Here is a 22,536-nt window from a genome sequence, read left to right as displayed (position 1 = left end):
GCCTATAATGTCTGTGTTAGCTTCAGCCCTTGTGAATATTCCTGAATGGGCTTTACTTTATGCTGCAGCAATTATCTCTGCTGTCTGTATAGCTTTTTCCCCCCCAAAACTTTTTTCTTCCACTCAACTTTCCATTGACGTACCTGGATGCAGAGCTCGGTAAAGAGTGCCAATGCAGTAATAATAGCTCTCTATTGAACAACTGTAAAGTAAGCAGCGACCCTGACACAAGGGAAGGCTATCGCATAATATTTGTTTTTCAATTGGTATTATGCAATATTTAAATTTTAAAATAAACTAAATGTAGGGTTTCTATTTTTATCATCGAAGTTAACATAAAAAATAAGATATATCACTTTGAATGAATTAATTCTTACAATATCTTATATAGTCTGACTCCCAAACTAATATGACTAATATGAATGATCACAAGAACAAAATAAAAAAAAACATACATACAAACACACACACACCAGGCTGCAATAGACAGGTGTTTTCACATGCCTGAAGGGGAAAAATAGGATGAAGAAAGGGAGGACAAGGTGAAGGAACACAGGAAAAAAAACAGGAGGGGAGAAAAACCCAATTTGTAACGAGGAGAAAGGAGGAAAGGAATGAGTTCTTAGGTCACAGAAAAAAAAAAATAAGGAGGCGCGCAAAGAATGGAGAATGAGGTAAAACTACAAAGACCTCAGATGTGTGGTTGCATAATCCGTGTCTACAGTGGAGAGTTTGCTCTTATGCCACATGTGGTGTAGCACAGTAGCAGGGAGGTCAGAGGGAGAAAGTTAGGCTAAATAATGTACACAAGAAGTGGCAGCTGCCAGAAAAATGCAGCCCATCGTACTCAGAGCCCTGCAGGATACATCCGAACTCTCAGGAAACTGAGAAGGCAGTTAGCTTCTGTCTCATTATTTTATGGCAGGATAAAGTGATCATGGTTAGATGAGTGTGTTTGATTTAAATTACAAAATGCAGCCGGGGTAGTAAGTAAAATCAGACTCTCAGAGCACTTGATGATTCATTGTTAGCATGATAGTTCTGGGCAGAGTTTTACAGTGAAAGCTACAAACTTTTCCCTTCTCTGAATGAAGAAGCTGCACAAACAAAAACATCTATAAAATACAAATACATGTGTAATACATGCATGATGTGTCATTCCTTTCACATATCAATACAATTAGGTGCCTTGTTAAAAATGAGAAAACATCTTTGGAATCATTTAAAATGATAAAATAACCAAAAACATACATAATAGCTATGTTCATAAAAAAAACAACAACTGTGAGGTAATCAATGAATGACTATCAGTTTTATAGCATGTGAAACAAATCTACACCAGACACTGACTGTCTGTTTGAATCCAAATTCAATTTCAGTATTTATTTTGAGAAAATTAGTTGACAAAATCAATTATTACTGCATAATTTTGGCTTCATTTTCAATTCTTCTTGTGTTTATTAAGTATAATAAACAAATATTTAGTGGGTAAAATTCAATAAGGAGTGAAAAACTGAACAGGCCTACAAACTAAAAACTAAAACTACTTCAACCACATGGCAGGATATCGACATTAAATTGTTTATACCCTGCTTTCCTAGTGCACAACAAATGATGCTTCATCAAAATTCAACATGATACGAGACTCAATATGAAATGCAGAACCTGCTTCATGAAGTTTGTGGTGAATTTCACTGGAAAAAAATACATAAAATATCAACATGAGCAGATTACCTGACTAAATAGTCCACTAACATCAGCTTAGTGTGCAGAAAACTTACTATTCTCTGCAAACTAACTGAAAAGTTAGTTAGGGTACAACAATTAGAGGATGCTTAAGTGGTAAAATTCTGTCAGTTTTATCAATCAAATTGTTATTACTCTAATGATGATAATAATAGTTTATTATTTTTCTTTCAACTTTGCAATATAAAAGCTGTAAAGTAAGTTGGGAAAAAGTGTCAACAATAAGAAAAAAAACGACACAAAATGATCACTAGGACTGTCCTGTCAGACAGACTAACAGCATGTGACAGTATTTTGACTGAAGGCCCTGGAATGGATTAATCCTCAATAACCAACCATCTGGCCTAAAAATAAACAGTGAGTCACAAATAGTGGACAGTGTGAATCCTGGTAAATTAGAAATGGAATCCGACCCAAAAGACACCGCTGCTGTTCAGCAGCAAGTGTTTATGTGTAAAAGAATATTATTATAGGAATCACTGCCTGTTAGTGCAACCTTGTTATTACTCCTCCAATGTGCCAGCAGCACAGCATAGAAATGGAGCGGTGCATACTCCAGCTCTGATGAGACATGAGCTGCACACACACAAGTCTGTGCATGATCTGACAGGATACAGTGTACAATAGGACGACGCTGTAAAACAGGATGGGCCAGAGAGCACAGCTCCTCCACTACCAGAGAGCATGCAGCTCTCCTGAAAAGTCCAAATAGCTTTTACAGAGAGCGGTGGAATCCGTCTTTATGCTTATGTAAGAGAAAGGCCCGGAGCCTTTCTCCTTTCCCTAGCACACATACAAACACACTCAGCATAAATGTGGTCACATAGCCATGTATACACCATCAACCCATTTCTTTGGGAAGAATCGGCCCGGGGAAGCTCTGATCCAACCATCCGCTTCAGACTCAGGCAGGGACACTGCTATTCATCAGAGCTCATCATGTACTTCCAAACAGCGGCAGCTGTTGGCGCGCTGGCAGGTGAACAATGCTGAATGAACGCTGATGAAGGATTCTGGGTCGCCTCTGGGTTATCGTGCAAACTATGCATGTGCGCAGTTATTTTGGGCATGGATCTATTCGCAAGGCTTCTCCGAAATAAGGCCTCAGGTGAAAGCACATGTACAGTGTGTTTGGCTACGATATCGTTAGCTGGTGCTACTCGCTACTAATCTAATAATAAAGATGTCAATGTAATGACTCATCTGTCCTGACAGATTTAACACTGAATTCTGGATAGCAGCATGTAAAGGGCGTACACGTGTGTGTGAAGAGGATTCATCACTTGAACAGAGTCACTCTGTATTTTAGCAATAAAAAGGCACAAAAAAAACTCACACAACTTAAAGATCGTCTATCTATAAACGCAAACTGCAATGTATATGTTATTCCTGTTATGTTTGGTGTGTTAAGAGTGATTTGGTCCGCTTGGAAGGACATCAGGACTGTTCTGATCTGAAATCTGGGATTTTCAACATGTTGGATTGTCTTGACCCAACGTGGCAGCGTGTGCGGTGTTCCCTGAGGATGAATGAGCACACAGCCTGTTGGACCCGACCTGCAGCCAATCAGAAAGCAAGGTGACGGAAACACACAGGGGGATTCTAAACAAAGAAGACAAAACAATGGCCACGGCGCACTATAAAGTCTGACCGACATCAGAGACATCTTCTTCTATTGTTTTTTTTCTGTTAGTCCATATTGTATTGCCATTGCTACTTTTCAGTCGGCCATGTTTGTTAATCTCACATTTGGTCTCAGGAGGTTTTGCGAGATTTCCTGTCTCACATCTGAATGTTTGTGTGTGATGTTTTGCTCTTTCCATGTGGCTCAACTCCAAACACATCACACCAAACATGTTGCAGGTACAATTTTTTATTGTCAAGTGTCGTGTCCCTCAAGCTTTGAAAATCAGACAAAAATCTTGCCGTGTGAACCAGGCATTGGCTTTCCATCACATATTTCTTGCCTGGTCTCATTTGTTGTCTCCCAGAGAAACTGTATTTCTGCTTAGATTAAGTCACACACAGATCCCTGTGTGTGACTTAATAAATTAGATTTTATTTAGGGGTATCAAAGTAAAAACGGCTAGATATAAATGCACTTAATACTTTTCAGATTTGTATTTGTAAACGTTTTGAAAATGATGCATAACTTTCCTTTCTCTTCTCAGTTATTTTTATTGGTGCTTCACATAATCCTGAAATAGCATTTAGTTCTTTGTGTGCATAAAGCAGCAAAATGTGAAAAAGTGTTTAAATAATTTGTATTTGCTCATTTTTGGTGCTGCTGCTCATCGCAAGGATAGAAAGAAGAAGAAGTCCTTCAACTCAACTTTGCTCCTTTTCATCCAGGCCTTGCAGTTGGCCCAACTATCTCCTGCCTGCTGACTCATGTATTCATAGTAACTGGATACCATTGCATAATATGATTAATACTGCAACTTAATCATACACAATTTCTGTTGAAAGTCCTAATCTGCATGAAATCCCTAATAAGACAACTCCCCTCCTTCTGGACAAGTTGACAGCAGAGCTTCGGGCGCAGCATTAGCAACATGCATCACGCAGACCTCTTATCTGCACAGGAATTAAACCTTCCCACTGCCCACTTTTTTATTTGTTATTTTTTTAATTTAAAGTGCAGAATGGGACGGGACAGAAGTGGAGACGAGTGGCGGGTGTGCGTGTACGTGTGTGTGTGTGTGTGTGTGGGAGGAAACCATGATGAAAGTTTAACACCAGAGCAGAAATGGAGAGGAGAGAGGTAAGGGAAGGAGGAGAGCAGAACTGGTGGGAGAAATCCATTTAAATGAAAGGAAGAAAAGAGGCGTCAGCATTAGTAGCTAATCCACTGCAGTGAGAATGCTTTCTCTCTGCCTGCGGCCTCACAGCTTCAGTCGTCATCATAACAGGACGACTGTAACATACACTTAACTGTATTCCAAACAGCACATCCAAGCAAGACAGCCCAGTGAGAGAAAACCATTTGCCTGCAGGGAAGCCAAGATATCTTGAAGCCCCATTTTTTATTTATTTATTTTTTGTTCTCAGTTGATATTTCTTATTAGTATTTCATGAGCGACTTCCGGATTTGCTCCATAAAAATAACAGTATCTCATTTGAATCTCAGTCTCTCGCCATTCAAGCTCAGATTCTTCAGCGTTACATGTCCGTGTTCGCAGCCCCCAGGGGAGGGCCGTGACAAAGGGAGCATCTCTCTTCTCTTCTCTCCCACCCCTTTTTCTCTCTTTGCACCCACACACTTTCTCTATTTAGCTCATGCTTAAAAAGGATGCCTAAAGATAGAAGCAAAGAAGCTGAACGGGAGCCAGCCGAATGTCATAGCAACAACGTGCCGCGGTTCACAAATACAATTTAGATCAGGAAGAAGAAGAAGAAGGGGAGAAAAAGTTATAATCAAAGTCAAAACGCAGCTTTCTCGTTTCCTCAAGGACGAAGCTTACTCGGTTTCAATCCAGAGACATGGCAGCCGTGAATAGCTGACAGTGGGGGCTCATAATCTGCCACTTCAACAGACTGCATCACTGTAGTGACAATGAGCTGCCTATATTACTCAATTTACTATCTGCAGTCGTCTATAGATGCGAATCACAAATTGTTTCGATGTAAAGAAAACATCACCCAGATGCTTTCATGACATTGCAGACATGACGCATTTCCTTGCATCGCGGCATGCAGATGTACATTTGACAGAAACATAGAAACATAGCTGTTAGCACATTGAGAAAAACTCATTGGAAGAAGAGAAGTGCCTTTTGTGATTAAACAGCAGAATCAATATGGGATCTATGCATCCAAGGTTTCGCAGACCGACAACTCGGGCTCAGCTGGAGAACTGTTCCCCGCACAGTCATGGATATTTTAGAAAATCTTTGCCTCTCCTTCAACTGGAGTTCCCAAGAGGCCACTTGCACATCAAAGGATCGGCGCTGAAAGGCCCAGATTTGCTTCCTGTGTAGCATTACATTTACTGCAGCTAATTTTTACACAGCTGACAAAGACGTAGCCTTGTAGATACACTGTTTTACAAAAATATGAACATCCTGTGATCTTTTTCCGCCTTTTGTCATATTAAAATCACAAAATGTAATCTAATTTATTGGGATTATGTGGTAGGACCAAACAAAGTGAAGCAAAGTGGGATATGATTAAAAATGAAAATAAGTAAGTTATTAATAAAAACCGTAAAAGTGAGGCGCACATTTGTTTTTCAGCCCTGTTTTTTTTCCTGATACCTCTAAATAAACTTTAGGGGTAAAGTTTACTTATTTTACCCCTAAAGTAAATCAACTTTATTCACTTCATGGCTGAAGATGCTCTGATCAGATGAAACCAAAGAATGAACATTCAGTCCTGGCAGTAATACTGAACATCCCCCTGAACACCATTGAACACATGGCGGTGGCAGCATCATCCTGTGTACGCTAAAGCTGCTCAGAGGTAGCAGAAGTCACTTCTTGAAGAAAACCAGTTTGGAGGCTCCAAAAGATAGGACAACAACCCTAAATATATCCACAGCTACAAGAAATAGCTTGCAGCTTGTAGACTATACATTCCAACGCAGTCATGTGTTGGAATGGTCCAGTCAAAGTCCAGATCTGAATTGAACTACTTTTCCTCTAATCTGAGTGAGGCTGAACTATTTTGCAATGACAAATGGTTAAAAACAGTCATAGAGAGGTAATAAAATATGGTTCTACTATTGACTATGGAGGGATGAATACAAATGCAGGAGAACTTTACAAATCTTTTTTGGGAAAAATATTGAAAACCATGTATCCTTATATTTCCACCTCAATATTATACCCTACTTTGTGTTAGTAAGTCACATAAATCCTAACAAAATGCCTCTGGATGTAACGTAACAAAATGTGGATAAGTTCAAGAGGTGTCAATACTTTTGCAAAGCACTGTGTTGGCTACTATGTGAAAACATTTGTAATACATCAGCCAATTTTCATTCAGATTTCACCAGAAATTTTATATTTTTTTGTCAGAAATGCGCTTCAGAGTGCAGCATGACATTCCTCAACATCTGCATCTTTTAGACGAATCATTTCCCTCATCATCTGATTAAACACCCACTAAAGCCATTTTAGCTTATTTTCTCTGAAACAACCTCATTGTGCTATGCTTGCATAAGCCAGGCCTCGGTATCATAAACCTACTGGCAGAAATACAGACTAAATAAAGCTGCAGCACTCTGCGAGGTGATTCGATGGGTGTGTCTGACTCACTATGTTGACCTGCAGTGGTTCTGACCCGGGTCTCAACAGCCTCTTCCTCCTGCAGCTGGTGGAACCTCCAGACCTCAAGCGCACCGACGAGGACGACTGGCCCATGTCCACTGCGGTGGGAAGCGCACAGAAAAACGGGACAAGAATTAAGAAAATGTGCACAAATCTGCAAATTCATTGCTAGCAAGAATATGTGCTATTACCTGAAGTAGTAAGGAGCAAAGCCAAGGCAGTGAGAGTGCTGGGGGGAAGAGGCAGCGAGCGACACCGCTGCAGAGATGCCCTTTGCGGGGGCTCGAGTGGCGACACTCCCGGAGGGCGAGACAAAGCCTAGAGGGCACTGGGGTAGTTAGGACATATATTCCACATAACGCGACTGCAAATCACACAATCACACACTGTTCTACCCTTCACCTTAAAAGAAACCTTCCTCTCTGCGTTGTCCCCCTTTTTTTTTCTTTCTTCCTTTTTTTTTTTGCTGTGAATATAAGTATTCCACATCCCAGCAACTCTATTCTGGTGCACTGGCCTCCATGCGTGCTCCGCAGCAAACCAAGAGAGACTATACATCATGCCGACCAAGGCGTTCTCTCAGGTTAAAATGAACTGACTCCGGGTTAGGCCAATGAGAGGTAAAGCTTATGGGAGCGATGAGGCAGAAAATTGGCCACTGAGAAAGACTGGAAATGAAGAATGGATACAGAGAAGCCAAAAAAGACAAGAGAAGAAGAAGGGAAAAAATGGAATTTGTGAGATGGAGGCAAAGAAAAAGAGAGGGAAATGCAGTGTTCAGAAAAGCAGGCCTCTGTAAATGAGGCAGAGCATGCAGGCATTGTTGCAACTAACAGTGAGCGGCATATAAATACTGGGTGAGTACTGGGCTGCCCTTCAAAGCCTGCAGAGTGTGCTTGATTCATTACGGACATGCTCTATATTTATCAGTGAGTCTTGGCCCCATTCTACTTTTAGCTTGATATATTCTCACATCTGCAAATTATGGACTCTGAAAATGCATACTTTAAGGTAGTGTCTGATTTATTTTGTAATTTTAGAAACAATCGAGCTTCTGAACATCTTACTCTGTGAGGCAGCTCCGTCGACTGGGTCTCTCTAGTAACACTGCTCTCTATGACAGAACAAGGCCTGGAGCGCGCAGCCGTCCGTCTCTGCCCTGGGGAGTGCAGCATGGTGGCAGCGGGCCTGCGTCTCAGCCGGGGCAGGGAGCCCACCTCGCTATAATGAGTGTAGATCTCGCGTTCCGGGTTGGACCTCCACAGGTCCAGCACCACCGAGGCCGGACGGGGACGGTGGAGCAACCGCCTGTGAGGCACAGAGGTCTTCTCTGTGCAAGACTGGGCCGGGGCTGGTCCGGGCTGCCTCACACTGCAGCTTGTCTTGCTGGCAATCTGCTCACACAGCTGGGATTGGCAGAGATACTCAGCTGCTTGGCCCACATATAAGCGCAACAATGCATTTCTTGTGCAGGGAATAAGGAAAGTACGTCTGCAGTTTTGACAAGCTGCGCTTCATATTTCTGTGCAAAAATAAATTCCATCCGTCGACACTTCGTGTTTCTACTTGCAATGCATGTGTGGGTAACCAGGTAAGAAAAACTGTTGAGTTTAAGAGACAGACTAACACTTTTTTTCTTTTCCTTACCATGAGGTAATTATTAAGAAGGGTTGTAAATAATGCATGCGTTCATTTCATTACTTAATCATGAAGAAAAGTCTAAACAAAACTATTTTTACAGTCTAGTTTGCAGCCCTCAAACTAGATTTGGAAACATGTTTTGACACATCACTAAATCAAGACGTTCCATCATACCACAGGGGGGTTTCTAAGTTCTGCTCTTGTCTGTTGCAGCTGTTAGCTGCACATCAGATCTGAATAAGTAAAGGATTCTTCATTCTGCAGGTATGCATGTACTTCACATAAATAATTATTTCCAGACATTTTTGATGGGGAATGCATGATGGAACAATAGTGCTTCCTTAAGTTTCAATAACCCTTCGACAATCACTATTTAAGTAATTTTCTACAATCTCATTGTCTAATGAAACTACTGATAAACTGTGGGTATCTGTGCACACCTGCAAAGGCAAGGTTTTGGTTTTTGTTATTTCTTTTGACAACTAATGCATGGCTAACAGACCTGCTCACATATCCATAGTTAGCATGGGCCTTTATTAATCCCTTGGGTCCGTCAGTTTAGGTGGTTAGCCGGATGATGGCTCAAACAGCACAGGTTGCTTGAAGCTTGGGAATTTGTTTTATAACCTATCTCTGCTTTGTTCACTCAAGTTCTCTAAGAAATCCCAAAAGTCTTTACAGGAAAGCTATGTTTATTTTCAGATTATATCACACAGAGATTAACTCTGCATGCCAGTTGGGTGATTTTACAAGGTATTGGCTCCACTGGATTTTATCCAAGACTGTCAAACTAAAGATGTGCAAATGTAAAAAAAAATTTAAAAACATTTGTAATTATCCTTCCTCTTAGCAACAATGCTTTACTTTGTGGATGAAATCTTAATAAAATGTGCAACCTTTTGCGCAAAACTATTACAAAACACTGTGCGTAGGCTTCTGCTCTCCAAATTAAATAAGTTACCCAGTGATATGAATTTATCTTTTTAAGCAGTAGTGGTTTAGAAATTGAATTTTGAAACACAAATGTCTTAAGAACATAATAAAAAAAAAAACAAAGGAACTCAGATGAACTTTCATGTAAAGATATGATTCCCACCTGGACGTAAATGCAGGACCTTGCTAAACAGTTGTGAGACACAAGATTAGCACTTTTCCCTAAACAAATGCTCCTAAAGCCCTTGCCTCTGCATAATAAACCCCTATGAAAGTGTGCTGAGTATTGAGATGTCATATCTCATTTAGTCAGAAGCTAACGTGCCCTGACTCGTTGGGATGACTAGGAGGGAGATGACTAATTCTGAGAAGGGGAGGTCGCGGTAAAGAGGCGCTGACGTCACGGACCTCTGGGGCCGCTGCAGCCCGACACTGCAGGCTCAATGGGAGACGCAAGCTTTTCTTGCAGGCTACAAAAAGCTGGCCAAACGGGGGAAGGACAAACTTTTGTAACATGCTGCTGTGGGGTTTTTATAATATTTACTGTAACCTCTTTTCTCCAACAGATGGGGCAAAAGGACAACATCAGGGCTGCTGTCTCATAGCTATACACTCCAGATCATCTCATAAAGATATATCTAGCAGCTCTGATGCGCTTTATATTCCAGGTTGCCGGTGACTTTTTTTAATAAGCAGAAGAATGACCGTGGTTAAGGCAGTTACATAAATGAACTTTTTAGCATTTGTGCAGTAATTACATGACACATGCCTCTGGGAAAGTTAATGAAGTGAAAAATGCCTGCAATGAAATGTGGTAATGGAAAAAGAATACACAACATATTACACATGGATATGGTATTCGCTTAAGGAAATAGAGATAGAACAACAGCTTAACAAAACAAATAAACAAATTCTCTGACAAATTTATTATTAGCACTTTTCAGGTTTTCGTTTCTTACCTTAAAAATTTCTTCAGTAGAATCTGAGGCTGCTACGCTATTGGTTGTGCTTTCTTTATCACCGTGTTGTGATTGGACATTCACTTCCTGTACTTGGTGGGAGTCAAGCGGAGTATCCCTGGAATCTTGCTCATTTCCTTTCTGTCCCCCTACCTTTTCCTCTTGACACAGGCAGTTCAGCCGAACCCTCTCAGCATCAGCTTCAGCCTCCACGCGTAAACTTGAATCCTGAATGTGATTCTCTACAATCGCCGTGGATTTGTGGTTTGTCACGTTGTCCGGGTTGTGAAAGCCATTAGCAGCTTGAGATCCTGACGAAGCTCTAAAGGCTTTTAAAGCAGCTTTGGGGGATTGTCCACCGGTTGTGGTCACTGGCGTTTCACCGTCAAAGCTACTGGGATTTGAGGGTTGAGCAACGAGTGGCGACAGTTCTGCTGGTTGGGGTTTTAAAGATCCTTCATTGTGGAGTGTGAGAGAAACACTATGAATGTTGTCCACTGAGTGCTGTGGGGCCCGCGGGGAGGTCATTGGAGTCCTCTCTCCCTCCGGAGGAGAGAAGGACCGTGACGTTGTCCGCCATTTTCTGGCAGATTCTGCTACACTATTAAAAAACTTGAAGAGACCACCAAAGTGTCCCTTTGTGTCCGATTGTTTCGGGGGCGGTGCTTGAAAGTCTCTGACGCTCTCAAAGTCTACAGATCCAAAATCTGAATCCATGGTTTTGTCCATCGAGGGGAGCTCAGAGTCAAAGCTTCTCTCTGAGTACACGGGATTACTTTTCCCCAAGAGGGAAATCCTCCTCAGGTAACTCCACACATCTTTGTGCCTCCTCCCTCCACTATGATGGGTTCTGGGGCTACTCCTAACAGCGGGCTCCTCACAGTCTGCGCTGACTTTGTTACAGCTGTTTGAGTTGCTATTGTTTCTCTTAGCGTATGAAATTCTTTCAGAAGGTTTACAGCCATTCTGGACAACAGTCTCTGCTGTAACAGTGGGCTGGAGGCCATCTATTGGTGCAGACAGGTCCAGGTCTTCAAACGAGCAGTCGAAGTCCACCGAGTAGCCGGCATACGAATGCCTCTTCCCTCTATTTCGAAGGGTGCTCTTGCTGGTCTGCTGTGGAGTGCCGATATCATGGCAGAAAGACTCCTCGTCCACCAAGGAGCTGGTGAACTTGGCAGTGGACAACTTTCCTGTTTTCCCTCTGAACACGGCGGGGGACTTTAGCTTCTTAAAAGAGCGAACTTTGTCTGCAAATGAGAGTTTGGGGATGGAAGCCTCTCCGGGGAGGATCATGGAGTGGGGTCTCCTTTCCAGCTCAGGGACGGCTCTCTTTCGGTTTAAGATGCGCCAGATGCCCCCCGTGGCACGGGCCCTCCGGTTGACCTCCTGTCTGTCCTTGACAGGGGTCTGAGAGGAGGCAGCTTGGCTCTCGTTTTGCACCTCCGCGGGCCCCGGCCCCGTCTCCTGAATACAAACGCTGCCTGTCTCGTTCTCCACATCCAGAGAAACGTTGAACACTCGGTTGACAAACCCATTAGGGTTGCTGCTCTCTGAGGCAGGGCTGTCTGTCTGCTCCATCCTCTCTCATTCTACAGTGTCAGCTATCAGCTCCGGTGAACATCATCTTTAGGTCCACTCTCTCTCTCTCTTTTGTTTTTCAAACACCTGAAGGAGCAAAAACACATTCTTATTCAGCAAACTGACGTTAAACTGACAACACTGTCATTTCATATCTGCTCCTTCAACTCTAACTTACGCCGAGAAACCCGGAAATGCATGCAACGAATGCCAACGATGTTACAGAAAACGTAGGGGAGTAAAATCGGTCTGACAGCTGTGCTTCACCCGGGGTCAGATTTTCAGCAACACCTGATGTGAAGATGATCACGGTGAGAGAGTTACTGTGATTCTCAAACAGGGACTCCCTCAAGTCAGCAACAGCTCCACCCACCTCCCTTCCCATCATATTTGGTACCAATTATCCAAAGTAATTATTTGAGACGCAGTCCCCTGTCCCCCGTTTAACCGGGAGGCTGCGTTGCCATGGAAACACTCACCACAGGGATGTCTGGTTATTTCAGACTTGCTTCTGCTGTGACATCATCGCACCACTTAGATAAGCTTCTTTTGGGGATGATGATGATGATGATGCTTTCTACCCGACCACATGGTAATTACCCCTGTTTGGTAATCCCTGTGATGTATAGGGGGGCATCTTACATAATCGAGGCCTTCGGCAGACGCTGATTTTGTAGCGAGACTTCTGAAGCAAGGATGAGTTTCAGGGTTCTGGCCTTCTAATCGGTATCACAATTCACATTTAACGTGTTTTTGTTGTTGTTGTTGTTTGTTTTTTTTACTGGCAACATTTTTTTAATCAATACAAAGTTTTCTACAAATGTAAATTCTGCAGTCAGAGAGACAGGAATGGAAACATCTGAACATATATCAGTTTGATACAAAATCTTATTTTTCCACATTTGATCATGTTAAAAACCACAAGTTTTCTTTATAGGAATTTTACATGTATTTGTATTCAGATCCCGCCTGAATCGATATTTGGTAGAACGAAACCTTTTGGCGTATTTGATACCAGCTTTGTTTTATCCTCAAGAAAAATATTTCTGCTCATTCAATACAAATCAAGCAGAATCATTCTTGAGAGTGTCAACAAATAGCTATTTCAAGCCTTCCCATTTGGATTAGGACTGAGCTTTGACTGGGCCACTCTAACATACAACTCTGCTTTGAGTTTAGCTATTTTATTGTTGCTTTGTTTTCTTGCTGAAAGGCAAATGTCCACCGTGATCTTAAGTTGTTTTCCTCCAGGATTGCCCTGTATTTAGCTCCAGATTCCCCGTCCCTGTGGAAGATGGGCTGATTAATGCCTCCATAAGTGGACTACCACATCTGGGTTACTTTGCAAGTGTACCATACGCATGCTCCTTTTGGAAGATGGATTAAGCAGTGCTCCATGGCATATTGTTTTCTAGCCTGGGCTCTGCTGTACACAACTCTGCAATCCCTGTCAGCTGTGTTCCTTGGTCTTCATGCTGATTATTGTTCACAAATGTTCCCATTAAAGCATCTTCACAGGCCTTCAGAGAACAGCTGGAATGGAACTGAGATTAAATTAAAGCAATTTGACTCTGCTTAACAACGAGGTGTCGTCTGAAGGCAATTAGTTGTGCTTTATTTTAATTAGGAATACCAGTGAAAGGAGGGCTGAATAAAACTGACTGAATATGTGTTGCTTAAGAATGTACTTATATTCTTAATATGTACTTTGAGTTGATCTACCAAATAAAACTCAAATTCAATACAATGGTTTAAGGGTTACCACTGCTTTTCAAAGGCACTCTAATATTTATATATATATACTTGACAACATGATAAAAAAATACTGAAATTCAATAATCAGTTTTGGATTTGCCACCCCAAGACTGTCACTGACACCTGTTGTTTCTAAAATTTGAAGAAATGAAAAAAACTTAAGACTTTCTAAAGAAAGGCAGCTTTTTTACTTATTGTTTGTCTGTATCATAATCTATATAACAAAGGAAATAAAATTATATAAAAGCTTTCTTGGTCTATTCTGTCAAAAGATTTAGGGATAACTAAGATTTTTTCATGTACCTGTAGATACTTCAGAGAATTGAAAGCAAAGTTTCATAGCAATGCCGAGAAGTAAACCAAATCAAATATGTATGAAGATCTAAAGTCCTCACAAGACCTACAGAGCTCACCACATGGTGGAAGCCATTCACAGGCAACATTTAGACAATGCGCAACCTAATACATGTCAGAAACCAAGAGCAGTTTCAGAGCACTGCCCTTTTTGGCTGATAAATCAAAAGATCAACTTGAAAATGTCCTGGTTGATTTAAAGCATCCAAACATGACACAGGTGATAATGCTTCAAAAAGCATGTGTCTAAAGTCCAGGCGGTGGGATACCCTTTATTACCCGTTACTTCACTCGATGAAGACAAAAGCGGAGGGCATGAAAAATTCCCACAAACAAACTGCTGCTGGAACAGGAAGGGCTTGGCAAAGCATCACAAAGGAGGAAAGCCATTCTTTTGATGATGTTTGTGGGCTTCAGACTTGTGCCAGTCACGGCCTGCCTGGCTTCTGCACAACACATTATAACGGACAACTTATATTTGGTTAATCTCTTAAAGTCACGTTTCAAGACAAATGTGTGACTCTTCAAACTGTAGATGTAAAAAAAAACAAAAAATTTAACTGGTTGGAGTTACTTGCTGGTGATTTTGAGAGTGCTTGAAAATGATCACATCTAAAGGATCCATGCAGTTCAAAAATAAAACATTTTTAAAAAAATAGCTTGTTGTATAGCCAGAATGTAAATCTTGCCAAACTTTTCAGAACACAGTTGTCTTAAAATGGCAAGACGTCCACTTTGTTCTTGGGTCAGCTTCGATTAGCTGCTAGACACTAAAAACTTTAAGCAAAATAAAGAAAAATATAGGCAATATCTCCTGTTTCAAGAGCAAGAAAGGCCTTGTTTTTAATAAATATGCGCAATTCCCTTAAGGAAGGGTTACTGGAGCTACGCTTTGAAGGTGAGTACCTTTCACAATAAAGATGGACAGTAAGATGTAGGTTTGCTGAGGTGGACTAACACTTTGAATGGAATGAGCTCCCAAAATTAAATGTGGACAGGCTCTGTTACAACTACTGTCAACCAGTTTTTAAACTACACGCTTCATTTGTTTAAAACTAGACATATTGTGGCAGCTACTGCTCATAAACTGTATTACAAATTACACTGTAAAATCCCATTAGTGATGTGTAGTACAGTTGTTGGAGCCCATGGCTACAAAGTGCTCACAGGCTCTTTTCCTGTCACTGTTACAAAGTTATTGCGCAGCTACTTAGTTTTCACGGAACAAGAAGAACACAGATGGTGTTTTTTTTTTCCTCTGCGTTTCTTTGGGCGTTCATTTTTTGTTTGTTGTTCTTATTTAACAGGAATATTGCGTCTCGTTGACGCAATTCACCTCCTTCACTGACACCGTCCCGTTTCCACCGAGGACAAACACGAATAAACTATGAAAAAATAAATACATAAAAAAAACAAGGGGAAGTTTATTTTTAGCTAAGCTAAAGTCAGAAATGAAGTTCCAGCTGTGGACTCACCGCAGGCGCAGCTCCCGCCGCGTTCAACAGGGCATCTCCGCTGCTGTCCCGAACCGCCTGAACAGTGGCTGAACTCGGGCACTGCCTCAACTTTCAGACCGCCTGTTCAAAAAAAAAAAAAAAAAGAGGCGGATGTATTATTGTGGATAGCTACTCCCTTTTATTTCTCACATGTGTTTGGTTTGTAGGACGTCGTCAGCTTTCGTCAGAAACTCCCCGGGTTTCGGACGGAGCGCGTGAACTCTTGCCCCGTGAAGCTCCTGCAGATGCCGACAACTCTGATTTGTGATAAAGCTCTCACGCAAACACGCACTCCCTTTCTCTCTCTTTGTCTCTCGCTCCCACACACACACACACACACTCACACACACACACATATACACCCCACCACCCCCAACAATTCTGCGAAAATGGCATTAACCCTAACCCTGTCAGCCAGGGCCGGCCCAAAGTTGAACAAGGTCCTAAGCAGAATTTGGTCCCCTGCTCTGGACCCCCTAAATTCCCCCATCACTTCTGCTACCTTGCATTTAAGCTCATCACATACCTTGTATTTATTTATTTATTTATTTCCATGCTCATATTTTTATTTTTGTACTCTACATTTAACACAGTTTGCTTTATAATCAACAAGAGAGAAAGGAATATTTATTCAAAATTCCTTTTTGAATGTGATTGTTTTAACGATTATTATTTTATTTATATAGCAGGATTGTCTGTTTTTCAATTTATTTTCAACATATCTCATAGGTGAATTACACTTTACCAATGATTAGCTTCTACATGCATATGGCTCTAGAGACCTAACTTAAAGCAACTCAAGTTATATCAGAGGTGGTGAAAGTATTTTATTATTTTTTTCAGTTCACACTGTAGCAACAAAAATGATCAATTACATGATAGGTGATGACTATTTTATTCATTTCTTTGTTCATTGTTTGTTATTTTCTGTTTGTTTTGTTTATTGATGGTCTAAATTACAGACTGTGGTTTGCCCAGTTGGTATCTTTGGCCAGCAGGGGGCTCTAAACAGCTGCAAAGCTTTCTTATATCTTAGGCCAGCTCTGAGTTCAATGCTGCTTTGGAAGCGCACAATTTTTGGGTGCTGCTTTAAGTTTTGTTCACGGATTTATTTTTTAAAAAAAAAAGAAAAAGAAAAGCACTTGTATTTTCTGAAGCGACAGTGAAAACAAGTTATTGACTGAACTCTGGTCTCACTAGCTGATATTCCTCTGGGATTTTCTCTGAATGTGAAAATCCTTCTATTGAAATGATACAATGGGGAGAGGGAGCTCTGGGAGGGAGGGAGCAGGGGGAGAACTGAAGGAATTCTGAAAACTAAACAGCTCCAGCACTCCATCGCCCTGAAAGAGGAGATGGTGGAAGAGGTGGCCTAAATTTAAACATTTCCTCTTTGTCCTGTTTTGGGCCCATTGTCATCGCATGGCGTTCTCCCCTCCTGCACAGGAAGGAGTGGATCTGACATCAACGCTCTCGACCTGACAATGCCAGGAAGTCTGTCTGACTGTATGTAAATATCTCCGGGTGTCCACGCTTCCCTTGCTTGCCCGTGGAGAGGCTCTGCGCTCCTGCCTTGTCCCTTGGAGCAGCGATCACACTGCTACGGGTTCGCTGGTAGTTGTGGCAAGACGGTGATTTACACGCCGCACTTCCCCGATAACTCGCTGCAAATTACAGCGACGGTGACCTTTCTGAGCAGGAGCATTTTAGTGTCCGGACTATAGTGGTTTGGGTTTAGTCTTCAAACAGATAAAATGCTTTGCAGCTTCAGTTTTGTCTTGTTTGTGCTTATGTGGTCATTTTCTGTCATTGTTTAACTGTGACTCACTGTTTATTGCTCTCTGGTCATAGATTCTTCCCTTACTCCCCTTCTTACGCCCACATATGAAATTACTGAGCGACTTCTTTGACCCAAATGCTTGGTTTATGCCACTGGTAGCTTTAAATAAGTTTTTCCTCCATGGTCAATTGTATATTTAGTCCAAGCTAGTGCTAGCTATGCTCAACGACGAGGAATTTCAAAGCGCTTTACATCATGAAAACGTGAAAATAAAAAGTCATAAAGTCATTTGAGGTTTATTTAAATTTAATTCAATTGTTCAATTAGAAAGCTATGAATAAGTAATAAAATATTGGCGCTACAGTTAAACCAGCTTGTGTTTATTGCAGCGGTAAGGGCAATTTCATCCAATTTCAAAGCTGCTTTTTAAATTAAAATTAAAATATCACGAGTTTTGCGATTGACTTTGGTTTGGATAATGAATGATTGATTAATAGTTGGGAATAAGACGTGCGGTTGCGTTTTGTTGGAGCAAGAGTTTAGATTTGTTCCCAGTTTCAGCTAGCTTACCTATCGCTAATGCTAAGGATAAACATGCTAGCATGGTTAGCTTCTGAGGCAGTTTTAGCTAATTGAAAGCAGTTAAAAGCTACTAATGGTTATTAGAGAAATCATTCTGATGTTACCTTGTTTAAATAGATTTTAAAAGCTGATCAATATCATTGCAATCAACTCATTTTATTCTTTTAACAGTAAACAAAATAGATTAGCAGAATGTGATCAATAACTAAAAATTTGAGCAGAGTGTGGGTTTAAAAGTGGATTTAAAAATTTAACTACCTCATATCAGTTTGCTGTTAAACTTAGATTATTTACATCAGAAATATTTAAAATCTGCAATTATTTTGGTTACATTCTAGCAGCTTGTCTGGTGAAATTGAATTATTTTACTAACACAAATTGTATTGGTAAGATGGCCTGATTTAGACTGAGCAGTTTTTAAAGAGTAGTGACTTCCTCTGAAGGCCGAGCAGTCTTCATGTTGTCCTGCAGTCATTACGGAAGACATCCCGTCTCCCTCAGGCCAAGTGTTCATCCCAAAGTTGCACTTTTAACATACAGCTACGTTGAATAACTACTTCTCAAACTAGCAAGCGTCTGAGAAACACGAAAGCTGCAGTGACTCACGTCAAAGTCACTAATCGGCAAAGAAAGACGCCAAGATCTGCGTGTCTGAATCAACATGTTTTGTTGACGTACGGTGAGTGTATGCCACCTCCTATTTACTATGCGAGTGTCGAACAAGCTCTTTGAAATGATGTCATCGGTCTCTCAATTTCAGAACAATCGACCCCTTCCTCCTTTTCCTATGACACGGCCTGTACTCTGCAGGCCCGGTGGAGATTATCGGAGACAAACACTGGCCGAGTTAAGGCCCAGCTGTAATTATTTCACCAGTCTTTGTCAAAGCTGCTGAGTGAAAACAGGCTGCCGTGAAAAAGCCAGCCAGCCAGACAGGGAGGGAGAAAGGGAGGGGAGAGAAGACAGCTATGGGATGGGAATGGGGGGTAGTAGTGGGGATGGTGGTGGGTTGGGGTGGGGAGCTCAGATATGTTATGATATCAAATGAAAGGCTTACTAAAGCCTGGGAACTGCATTCAGGAGCTGGGAAACTCATGTGAGGACAGCTGGGAGGTCAGCTGAGTCTTGTTTTCAGTGCAGGTGTTTGGGAACACTCGGTGTGGAATTTTACCATAAACACTCGAACTGGGAGGAATTCCTGATTCCCGTCTTCCTCGTGGGGAACTGAAGACAAGAAATGCTCCAAACATGGACAAATTCCCACTTCTTACATTCTGTCACATTTAACTTTAGATTTGCCAACTTAAAATAAAATAAAATGATCAAAGAAGTAGTCGGCTGTAGTGGCAGAAAAGAGTTTAAGTTACCCTGACATTCCTGACATTCCCATTGGACTGACCTGCATACCTTCCTGACTTGGCTGCACAGGGCACCACGCTCCACACACACACTCACACACACACACACAATCACGCACGCACACACATACACACACACGTAAATCTGAACCCATCCTACTGGTTCACACTTTGACATCTGACTCTTTGATCCCAAGTCTCAATCAGTTTGGGTTAATCAATCAGTTTGAGTCTTTCAACCCATCCGCCTAATGAAGCCCACATGACAGATGGAGCATGTTTTTCCGTAATAAAGAAATGACTCCTGAACAAAACTTATCAGCCAAACTTATCTGAGAGACAGCAGGAGGGAAGGACAAAAAGAAGGAGAGGGGAGAAGACAGAGAGAACGTGTCTCTTTCTGACTGTGTGTGTGTGTGTGTGTGTGTGTGTGTGTGTGTGTGTGTGTGTGTGTGTGTGTGTGTGTGTGTGTGTGTGTGTGTGTGTGTTAGGCATTCGGCTGGGGATTTTCAGCTTTTATCAGAAGGAATCTAAAAACAGGAAGGCGGGTTCCAATAAACAAGACGAGCGGAAGACAACCACAGTTCTACTTCCTGTTTCAGAGCAAGGGAGGAAACAGCATATTTTTGAGGAATTTAAATCAGAACACACCACATAAAGCTACTCGACATTAAAAAATAAAATGCTCATATGTATCTATATGCCAAATATGACCAAACTTAGGGTGCGTAGACAGAGCTCTTCTCTTGTGGCCTTAAAAAAATGAAAAATAAAAATATCCAATGAGACAGATGTTTACTCCCCTCTCATCAACTCTACATCCACAGGCAGATCCAAACTTGGCTGTGTTTGTGGGTCAGCATCACTAACAAACAAACAAAAAAAAAAAAATGCAGCAGCCGGTCTCTGCAGCTTCTTCAGGAAGTTTATGAGCGGGTAACCCAGGGGACTTTGTGATAAAGGGTGGGACTACAGTGAGGAGAAGAGACATTTAGCTGCTGAGAACAAAAGGAGATAAAACTTTTATTTTGTTGATCATCCTGTCGTTCTCTCGGTGGGACGCAACGTCGGTTCTGACTCGGGGGATCTGAGGAGAGATAGGAGACACTTGGTTCTGTGATTGAAAGCAAACGTGTCTCCTGTTAGTTAATTTGTCTTTTGAAAAGCTTTTTTTTTCTTTCTTTTTAACAGAGCTGTCTGTTTTATCTGCTTGATGAATGTTGACCTCTGACCGGATCGTTGGGTCTGTTCAGAGGTGTTTCAGCTAAAGAGTTCAAGCGCCGGGAATATTTTTACCAGGGATGGATCGATAAGTAAATCCATCGGGTGAGACAGGGCTTAGGATTCAGTAGATTTTTCAGGTCCTAATTCCAAACATTTCCAGATTGGCACTGGCTCAGTTCAGTTTTAATGAATATAATGTAAGGATGACACGATTATCAACGTCAAAGTTGTCTTTGAATTCACTGTGGAAAAAATGCAAAGAGAGCAAACTTTAAACTGAGGGAATAAACAAAGGAAAAAGTTAACAATTTAAAAAGTAATGAGTAATAACAACTAATTGACTGAATATAAAACTAAGGAGAAATCACGCTGACTTTCCATTTGGTTTTTATTGTCTCCTGGCTGGATGTAAAGTCCCTCATACGACACTTGGGTCGCTTGATCCAAATGTTGATCAAATTAACAGAGCAGTCTTCAAAAAAAACCCCTCAAGATTTAGTTATTTATCTGTTTTCACACTCAGGATCCCATAAATCTATTTAAGTAGATGTTTGATCCAATATGAGACTGTGTTCAATTAAAGTTTCACTCTTTTTTTTTGTCCAGATTTGGTTTTGAAGCAGATATACAAGTGAATAAAGGGAGACATCTAGAGGAGGGAACTGAAACTGCAAATAGTTACCTTCTTGATCAAGAAATGCACACTGCTTTTTCAACTTTACGTGCATATGACAAATACATGTCTTTTCACATTTATTTCAGTTAAAATTGCTGTGATTTTATTGTCTAATATATATAGATATATCTTTGTTGTTGCTTGTGCATTCTCGTTGAAGTGTTTCAAACTCTGCAGTTATTGGATGCCCTCTACACATGATGGCACTGCAGCTCTTCCAAAAGAGCTCAGAGCCCAGCTCCGACTCGAGCTGAACTGTGTATTACAAGGCAATCCTTTATTATTAAAAATCAGATTGAGCGTGCATTGGAGAATAGGGTCTATTTCAGGAAGCATGCCACACAGGCAAACACGGTTTTCGGTGGAATCAAATTTCATGAAATGAAACCGAAGGAACTTATCAAAAATGATAAAGTGAAATTGATCAAATTTGCTTGGAGGATTTTAATTAACTGGTAGAGCCTCGAGGTTTAGTTCGCTCTGCGATTGAATTATTGGTTACTGTAAGACAGGTTCAATGAGAAACCTGCAACAGTACCTGATAACGGGGCTTGGATTTGCTCTGCTACCGGGTTTCGGGCCAGCGCTAATGACTGAGGTGGCCTAAGGCGGCGAGGTGTAGTTACACATGCAGAGACTTTTTTAGATTTCGGCCTGGATATGTGCAACCAGGAATCCTCCCTCCTGGGATTCAGCCATCAGTCCCATGTTAGTCAATATATATATATATATATATATATATATATAATATATATATATATATATATATAATATATATATATATATATATATATATATATATATATATATATATATATATCATGGACGTACTCAAGCTGGGACAAGAAATACCTTTTTTTTAAATTCCCTTGAGCTAAAAAGTAATTTGATGTGAAAGTAAAGAATTAAACTTTGCGATGTGGGCAGCATTTGAGCCAGACGTGATAAAGGTTGCCAGCATCGATTGGATCTTCGTTACAAGGTGCCCGAGCCTGAGGATGTTCTGCAGAATGGGAGAATGTTCAATTTTTATAATGTTACACTGTGACCCCGTGAGATGATTTCTTTTGCTTTACGCAACTGCAAAGAGGTTGAAGGGAGGAAAAAGAGAGAGAGAGAAAAAAGCATGATCTAAATCTTTTTTGTTTTGCTGGCTATCTCTGTAGTCTAATTGCTACAAG

General features: G+C 41.1%; 1 protein-coding gene across 4 annotated transcripts in view; it reads right to left on the bottom strand.

Annotated features, from left to right (window-relative positions):
- The window catches only part of LOC129362677 (rho guanine nucleotide exchange factor 9), a 53,246-nt gene extending 37,446 nt beyond the window's left edge, over positions 1–15,800 (bottom strand). For 3 of the 4 annotated variants that reach the window (XM_055034367.1, XM_055034368.1, XM_055034369.1), the window contains exons 1-5: positions 15,715–15,800; positions 10,550–12,217; positions 8,084–8,422; positions 7,208–7,334; positions 7,005–7,114 (exon numbers count right to left, since the gene is read on the bottom strand). In XM_055034367.1, coding sequence (XP_054890342.1) covers positions 7,005–7,114; positions 7,208–7,334; positions 8,084–8,422; positions 10,550–12,130 — 2,157 coding nt within the window. In that variant the 5' untranslated portion in view covers positions 12,131–12,217; positions 15,715–15,800. The remainder of the gene's footprint in view (positions 1–7,004; positions 7,115–7,207; positions 7,335–8,083; positions 8,423–10,549; positions 12,218–15,714) is intronic. The other variant, XM_055034370.1, reaches the window with a different exon arrangement.
- Positions 15,801–22,536: the final 6,736 nt, after the last annotated feature.

This window comes from Poeciliopsis prolifica, unplaced genomic scaffold (genome assembly GCF_027474105.1).
Source record: "Poeciliopsis prolifica strain line A6 unplaced genomic scaffold, Auburn_PproV2 SCAFFOLD009, whole genome shotgun sequence".
Lineage (NCBI taxonomy): Eukaryota > Metazoa > Chordata > Actinopteri > Cyprinodontiformes > Poeciliidae > Poeciliopsis > Poeciliopsis prolifica.
Note: the sequence above shows the minus strand (reverse complement) of the source record. Positions and strands in the feature narration are given on the sequence as shown.